At 40.9% G+C, this 8,937-nt stretch overlaps 1 protein-coding gene across 1 annotated transcript; it reads left to right on the top strand.

Moving 5' to 3' along the window:
- Nucleotides 1-8,024: 8,024 nt before the first annotated feature.
- Nucleotides 8,025-8,619, top strand: LOC104810190 (putative BTB/POZ domain-containing protein At2g40450). Its single transcript, XM_010536388.2, has 2 exons — nt 8,025-8,039; nt 8,131-8,619. Exon 2 carries the CDS (start codon nt 8,158-8,160, stop codon nt 8,617-8,619), a length of 462 nt encoding a protein of 153 aa, XP_010534690.2. The 5' UTR covers nt 8,025-8,039; nt 8,131-8,157.
- Nucleotides 8,620-8,937: the final 318 nt, after the last annotated feature.

Below are 8,937 nucleotides of genomic sequence, written 5' to 3'. Positions count from 1 at the left end.
GAAAAGAAAGAAAAAAAAGAGAAAACCGATGTCCTTCAACTTCAACGTCCTAGAAACCCGAGATGCGTGCGTTTGATAGGAAAATCCTACAAAAAGGTAAAAATACAGGTATGTAGAACTTAGATCGAAAAGGTTAAGTTGAGATAAGGATAGGTTCGGAAATAGGCTTGGTGAGTTATAGAGATTCTAACGGGTTCTAGGTGGCAATAAAAGTCCCATGACTAGGTAGATTAGTCTTTGGTAGAAAGATCATAGTAGACCGGTTTGGGTACGATTCACAGGAAGCTAGCATTAGATGGATGTTTCGCTTTTGAGTTTCATGAGGATACTATTTGATGTTCGTCATCCCTGTTTTGCAGATTTTATTCCTTCGTTCTTTACTCGAGGACGAGCAAAGGTTTAAGTCTGGGGGGATTTGATAACTCCTAATTCTCTCTATATTTTCTGGACGTTTTTTATAGGATTTATATGAGGATCATGCTCATTTGTAGGCATTATAGGCGCGTTAGGCGACGAAACTCGGTTTGGTTGTGTTTTTATTGGATTACAGGTCTTGGATGAGATTTGGACCAAGATGGAAGTGATCTGGAGCTAAAAGGATGAAATTCATCAAGAACTTCCTATCTTGACTCGGCCAGAGTCAACCACGGAAAGTGGACCGAGTCAACACGCTGAAAATGGCCCAATTCAAGCCTGTTACGAGGAGACCGAGTTAGATTACCCCGAGTCAACATGTCCGAGTCAGAAGGCCCGAGTCAGAAGATTAGGCTGGGCCGAATTCCTTATGTCTCGTTTTGACTCGGTCGAGTCAGAGTACTGACTCGGTCCGAGTCAAAACCCAGAAAAAGTCCAGATTCGAATTTTCAGAGTTTGATCGGGAGTAGGACTTCGAGAGCGCCGCCTAGGGTTTATAAAAAGACTCTACAGACGTCCTAGAGAGGGAGACAGACTTTATACAGACTTTGGAGAGCTTTGGTGAGAGAAATAGGAGTTTTACGGGATTTCGGGAAGAAGAAGGAGAGTTGGAACGTGAAGATCGCTTGCTGTCGACATGAGTCTTTCTTCTCCCTCTTTTCTTTCTATTTCTGGTTTTATTCTGTGTTTTTCCATGAACCGTGAGTAGATCCACGGCTGTGGGTTAGGGATTCGTTTGTGTTTTGGGTATGTTTGAACCCTAACTTGGTTGCGATTTGGATTTGTTTCGGTTTTATTGATTTGTGCTTTATTCGATTGGTGTTTGCTGACCCCTTGGCCAATTATTTCAGATTCTGAACTACATAAGAATATGGGTTTAGTTTCGGATCGAAATCGATAGAATAGATCGTATTATTCACATAGGAATATGGTTCGATCGATCTAGGGTTGATGATAGTGTTCTTCATGCATCTAGTTTGATAAATCACATAGGGATATGGATTTAGAGAACTTTAGATAGTGAGTTATATGCCGGGAGGTGATTTCTCTATCTTTGTTGCTTGACGATTCCCGAATACCGAATACAAATTCAATATCGTGATTCTCGCATGTTAGCATATACCCATACACGCGAATACGGTCCCGACACCCACGGTCATCTTTGCTTTATAGTTACACGTTTTTATTTGTTTTCTTATTTTAGTTAGTTTAGATTCCACATACTTCCACCATCACTTTCGCTTGCTTGCTTTGATCTATTTTCGATTGAGATTTGGATTTAGCAACCGGTCATTGTGTTCGACCCCGTGTTACGAAGATCCGTATCCTTGCGGTGAGTTGTGAATCGGGTAATAGATTTTAGACTCAATACACACGTATCAGATACTACTTCTATAACCTCACTGAGAACAAAGTGTTTGTTGCATGAGATGGGACTTTCTTGGAACGAGAATTCGTTTCCGAGAAAACTAGTGGGAGTAAGATTGATCTTGGAAAAATCTAAGAACCACAAACTAAAGTTGGACCTAGCGAAATAGTTGAAACGGTTTAACCTATCTCGCAACACGTTGTGACATTGCCTGTCGTTGATGAACCTCGGAGATCGAGCAGAATTCGACGTGAGCCCGATAGATATGGATTTATCGTGACTGGAAATGATGAACTCGTGCTCATGGAGCACGACGAGCCCACATCATATTCAGAAGCTGTGTCGAACCCGGACTCTGAGAAATGGCTCGAGGCTATGAAGGCTGAGATGTAATCCATGTGTAACAACAAAGTATGGACTTTGGTTGATGCATCTGAAGGGATAACACTCATCGGATGCAAATGAGTTTTCAAGAAGAAAACCGACATGGATGGCAACGAGCATATCTATAAAGCACGATTGGTGGCGAAAGGATTTCAACAAATTCATGGTATTGACTATGACGAAACCTTCTCGCTCGTCGCCATGTTTAAATCCATTCGGATACTCATTGCCATAGCCACATATTACGACGATGAGATATGGCAAATGGATGTCAAGACCGCATTCCTTAATGGGAATCTGCTTGAGATGTATACATGACACAACCCGCGGATTTTGAAGATCCTGAGCATCCAAGAAAGGTATGTAAGCTTCAGAGGTCTATTTATGGATTGAATCAGGCTTCAAAAAGCTGGAACTTGCATTTTGATGAGACAGTCAAAGCATTTGGATTCTCGCAAAACTAGGACGAACCATACGTTTATCAGAAGGCCAGTGGGAGCGCAATTGTGTTTATGGTCTTATACGTTGATGACATCTTGCTCATCGGAAATGATAATCCTACTTTGCATGACGTTAAGTATTGGCTAGGAAAGCGTTTCGCGATGAAAAACTTAGGTGAGGCTGCCTATATCCTAGGCGTCAAGATCTATAGAGATAGATCGAGAAAGCTAATCGGTCTAAGTCAGATTATTTATGTCGACAAGGTGCTAAAACGGTTTAGCATGCAAGAATCCAAGAAAGGATCCTTGTCGATGAGGTATGGTTTAGTTCTGAGCAAGAATCAGTGTCCAAAGACTACTGATGAACAAGAACGCATGGATAGAATTCCATACGCTTCGGCGATAGGATCTATCATGTATGTCGTGCAGTGTACTCGGCCAGATGTATCGTTAGCATCGAGTCTAACTAGTAGATACCAGTCTGATCCAGGTGAGCCACACTGGATAGCCGTAAAGAACATCCTGAAATACCTGAGAAGGACTAAGGATGCGTTATTGGTTTACGGTGGACGTGAAAATGAACTCGTTGTAAATGGTTACACCGATGCTAGTTTTCAGTCCGACGTGGATGATTTTCGATTGCAATCAGGTTTTGTGTTCCTTCTGAATGGAGGTGTTGTTCGTTGGAAGAGTTCCAAACAGGCCACCATTGCAGATTCCACTACAGAGGCTGAGTATATTGCTGCGTCGGATGCGACAAAGGAGGTTGTTTGGATCAAGAAATTCGTTGGAGACCTTGACGTTGTTCCTACCATTGCGAACCCCATTACGTTGTACTGTGACAACAATGGTGCGATTGGGCAAGCCAAGGAACCAAGGTCACACCAGAGATCCAAACACATACTCGGGCGATTTTATCTTATCAGAGAAATTGTAGACAGAGGAGATGTGTTTATATGCAGAGTATCGATAGATGACATATCGAAGCCTCTCCCTTCGTCGAAACATGAGTGTCATGTTAGGTCGATGGAAATTAGATATTTAGTTAATTATGATTAAAGCATTTGGAGATTGTGATGTTTTATGCTCTAGACATGATTATTCGCACAAACACTTTATTTATTATACTTGGATTCATTGTGATGAATGAAAATATGTTTTTCTTTTGATTATTATTCAAATTGCATGTTATTGTTTAATAATACTATCCACGTATTATTATTATTATAATAATACTAAATCCCCTAGTCGATCGTTAATGTGGGAATATTAACGAACAAAGACTAGCATCATAGCGTATTGGATACGGATCATGATCATGGGTATTCATTTGTGAATGAATACTGGATGACCACATGAGATTGTCACATGGACCTGATGTCATGACTTGAATCTCATGTAATAATCCGCTTTGAGTCCTAACACCTGAGGTCTATATATTTATCCGTCATGAGGAGTGATATTCTTTGACACAGTCAAACGTCGGAACTGTAAAAGGACGACTATAACGATTGTAGTTGGGAATGTCATGAATCATGTGGAGGTAGTAGAGAGCCGAGATGAGATTTTGTTCCTCTCTTATGTGAAGAGAGAGCTATCGCTGGGCCCCTCGAGTGAGTTGAGCTGAAACGCACACAAACAGATGAAGAGTCATTTGTAGGTTCAGTTAACTCAACGAACGAGAAAGCAGACAAAATGTGACGAGATGACTTGTTCCATGTCTTTGTTTTGACTTATGATATCATGTGACAAAAAGGACACAAGTGTTGAATGTTACTTGGCTCGTTAGATCACACTAACCTAGTTTGACAAGGGAGTCATAGTGTCTTGCTAGAGACAACCTATGATTATTAGTCCGAAATAGTTTCGGAACTATGTCTGCGTTGGACGGGCCTACAGGGTCACACACGTATGGTTGTTACTATTTTCTGGAGCGTGCTTGGGATGGTCTATTGTGATAGACCGAACCTCGATCATGAGTAGAGCAAGTGGAAGATTGATGGATATGGTGCTCTGGCCACGATCGGTTTGCGAAACTGATTAGAAATCCATTGGATGGGTTTAGGTGGCCCATGGGCCCATATGTTTATTAACGAGATTAATGGACTTGTTTTCTCTTATTAATTAAGTGAAGGCCCATTAGGCCTATTTGGTTTAATGAAACCCTAATTCTTTTATAATTATGTTTAGGAAACATAATTTAAGGTTAAGAAACAAAAGGAGATTTTCGAACTCTCTCTCTCTCTTGGCCAAAATTTCTCTCTCCCGGGATTGTCTCGTTTTTTCGTGTCCGACCTCTAGATCGTGTCCTAGCATACGCAAGCCGGTGAGTGTGGACTAACTGTAGAGAACGCTTGATTTCAGCGTTTGTGACAGGTCCTTGGATCGAAACAGGTTGGCATATCGATACCTTTATCATTATATGCAAGATATGTTGATTGAGTTTCGTTTTATATATTCCGCTGCGTGAAACCCAAAGTTGGAACCCTAGAAACCGTTGTGAACGCACGTTTAGGGATCTCCAAAAACCCTAACAGTGATGTCTCCACATTTAGGTGGAGCTTCCTCGGGTAGGATGATCAGGAGATAGTGTGAGCTGGGAGGTGTCGGGTTTCACCAGGTAGAGTCGGTGTTGGTTGGAGCGGTGGGACACTCCCTCTCGGGGTGGAGCACGTGCACTCATGTGTTCTTCATTCTCGGTGGAGCATTGTAGATGACTAGGAGTGTTTTCACAGGATAAAACCGTGAGACAATCTTAGTTGGTAGGTTAGTATCCGTGGATAGAAGTCACTAACTCATAGGTTGTGTAGACTCTATGTGGATCCAGAGTTAGGTTACTAGCAAGTTCGATAGTATGACTCAGGTCAGTATCGGGAAAGTCGGGTTAGACTCAGGAGACGGGTAGATGTCGGGGTTAATCCTCGAGGGTGCACATGTGAAGTCTTAGACTTCATCGGAGAGGGTTATGTAGACAGTCTAGAGAGTCATAACTATTCGAGGTCGTTAGCTAGTCTTCCGAAAACAGAAGGTGTCAAGGACACTCGTTTTGGGTAGATTAGGTTGTGTGTTTATTTTTTTTATCACGCTGAGACGTACTTTTGGTACGTTCGGTAAGAACTCTATTAGAGCAGCACGTTTGATACGCCTAGAATGTGTCGGGAGGTAGAGTTTACATATTGAAGTAAACAGGAAGCAACAACGTGCTAGGGTTCATGTTTTGCATGTTATGTTGTGTTTGCTTTGCTTCGTGTTTTCTTTTGCAGGTTTTGTTGAAGAAGGTGGAGATTTGTGGAGTCTTCAGCTAATCCTCTAGCTCAAGCGGAGGGTCTCGAAGCCTCGGTTCGAGACAGAGGATCTTCAAGGGACGGAGGAACATTTCCGTTATTCGCTTGTTTACTGAAACCCCATTAGGGTTTCCTTCCTTTTTTCTGTGGTGTGGAGTCTGTAACCTTAGGTTGTGGTTCTCTCACGCACGACGGAGAGGTTTCGTCTCTCTGTCGAACGGAACTGCCGTTCGGCGGTCTCCAACGGTATTTCCGGTTGTAAACTCTAGCAAAAATACGCGGCTTCCTCTTTCCGAGACGTAGGCCCGAGCTTTATGCTCGATGACCGAACTCGTAAACTCTGTGTGATCTCTTTCCTTTTCGTTATGAGTTCACACGAGAGATTCAGAGTAGAATCTGTGAGGAACCGATCGGCCTGAACCACTACACTACATTTTCCAGAAAACTAGTGAAATCCGGATGAATGTTCTTTTCCAATTGAAAACTCGAACTTGGGTTGGAAAGGAGATTTGCTTTACCCCTTACCAGTTGAGCCACCAGATCTCTCTCCTTACTACATTTTGTACATGTGAATACATGGCCTGAATTCTCTGTATTGTACAGTTTTTATTTCTAATGCATATACTTTTACAAAAAAAAAATATTTATATCATGAATTGAGTTCCGATCAAGCAATGCCAATTGAATCGAACACACAAGGTCCGAACCGAAGCAAGAGAGTACGCAGAGATTTACGAGTTCCCGACTTAGTGTAAGTTCGGTGCGTCTCGGTCGGATCTTTGATCCGAGGAATTCACTATTTTGAGTATTGTTACAGAGAGAATCAAGCTCAATATACAGAGCATCGATGCTAAAAATAAACTCTGGTTTTAGCCCGGATATCGATTCCATTTTTATTTCTTCAACTGGTTATGCTGCAACTACATTACCACACTCCGACCCTGCACTGTTTTAACCGTTTTAAAAACCCTGCAAGGCTTTAGGCTGCCACACGTCGTCGTTTTGATGCGAGTCGGAGACACTTTCTGACTCAGTTGACACCCTCTTTCTGACCAAGAGTCTTTCCAACAAAAGTCCTCGACAACCTACGGACGAACCCGCGAATCTCTCTGTTGGCTGTTTTTCTTGATTTCAACTTACCCCATCGGACGGGTTTGGGCCGATTTAGTGCTTATGGGCCGATATTATTGGACATTTTCATTATGGGCTTATAGCCATCCGACTTAAAAATTGCAAAGGGAATGCAAGACAAACAGAAAATGATATTAAAAAGGAAAAATTCTGTAAGGATAAGCGAATTTTTGTAATAACCACAGAAAAATTGAGGCGAGAGTCAAAACCCATTACGTAATATATGAGTACAGAGCTTATTGAACTTCCTTAAATTCACGTATTTCTTCTTACCGATTTTTTAAAAGAATGACTACAACATGCAATACGTGAATTTACATGGGGATGTTAAGATATTGAACCTCCTTAAATTCTAGGCATCGGATATTCAAACCCTAAAGGAGTTTTCGCTATTATTTCTTGTTTAAGATATCAATAACGTGTTTTTATTATGAAATGGGATTGGGTGTGATGTATGATTTTAGCATCAGTCGAAATATATAACAGAGAGGTTTTAATCAAGAGGCTGACGTCCGATTACAAAATATTGAAAATGCAAAAACTCCTTTTCCTTCTTTTTTGGGAATGTAAAGCGTTTAAAAAAACACAGAACACTAACAGTCTTGTCAAGACACTACTAACTTTCGTCAAACTCCTCGGATTTCGATTCGTTTACCAAAATTAAAACTAATATTCATATTTTAATTATCATTATTCAAATTAAATAATTATATTAAGTATGATACGTAGCAAATTACAATATTTAAAAATATAAAATACAATCTTCCCGCATTTTTTCTCCACATCTCTTTCTATATATTGTATAGCAAACCTCTTTATAACGCTATGCCTTTTTCCCCTTCGAGTTTCATTCACATCTTAACATTGGAAGCCTGTACAGTTGAAATGGCGACTCAAGCGGAAAAGGAGGATTTCTTCGGGTGTTTCTTCAAGGCCTTCAAAGAGCAACGGTGTGTCGATGTCAAAGTCATGGCCGAATACGGCAAAGAGGCTATCCCTGCCCACAAATTCGTCTTGGTATGGTATCTCAATTTTAATTTTCTAATTAAAAGTACTATGATGAGTGGCCCAATTGAATTGCCAAGTTTCCTTAAATTATGTTTTATAGGCGGCGGGGTCAGAGGTGTTTAGGGGAATGTTCGAGAAAGATGAGTTCAAGAGGTCGGTCGATTCCGTGATCACCATCGATCTGCTGGATCAAGAAGGGTTGGAGGCTTTTCTTGAGTTCATGTACAGAGGCACTTTGCCTCACGAGAAACTCAGGACGCACATTCGAAAACTTTACGGTGTAGCGATTGCATACGAATTTCCACATCTGCACGATTTTTGCGGAAACTTCCTGACATCATCCCTCGCATCGTATAATGCCCTCGCCATTGCTGAGTTAGCTAGCATCTGCAAAGACAAAGTTCTCAAGGATGCTGCGTTCCGGTTTGTCATCGAGAATGCAGATGTGATCCCGTCTCATTTGTTCAAGGAATTCTTCGAGAGAAACTCGGGCCTTGCCGTGGATTTGATTAAGGAGTTTCGTGAAGAAATTAAAGTGTTTAGCTTTTGCAATTCAATGTTTGAGAAGTTCTTTAATAGTTTTAAGTGACTAGGTTTGGTTTGGTTTGTGTTTTTTGTTATTTTTGTTTTTGTAGGGTTTGTTGCGGTGTCGACGTGTTTGGTCTCTGATTCTGTTTATTGATGCTTATGGATAGTATAAGTGTTTTTTTGTGGGGCAATGTTATTTATTGGTCAAAAATTCCAGAAATTCTTTTTCTAATTTCCATTAAAAGACCGGGCGTTGCTTCTGAACTCTTTGGAATTCGATTTGTAATTAGAATTTTCAAAGTAGTCTTTCACATAAAAGGTTTTTTTTTTATTTCTTATGGGATCTACGTTCTTTTTATCCAACCAGTTTGGTTTACAA

Source organism: Tarenaya hassleriana, unplaced genomic scaffold (genome assembly GCF_000463585.1).
Source record: "Tarenaya hassleriana unplaced genomic scaffold, ASM46358v1 Cleome17, whole genome shotgun sequence".
NCBI lineage: Eukaryota > Viridiplantae > Streptophyta > Magnoliopsida > Brassicales > Cleomaceae > Tarenaya > Tarenaya hassleriana.
This window is presented reverse-complemented; position numbering and strand designations above follow the sequence as displayed.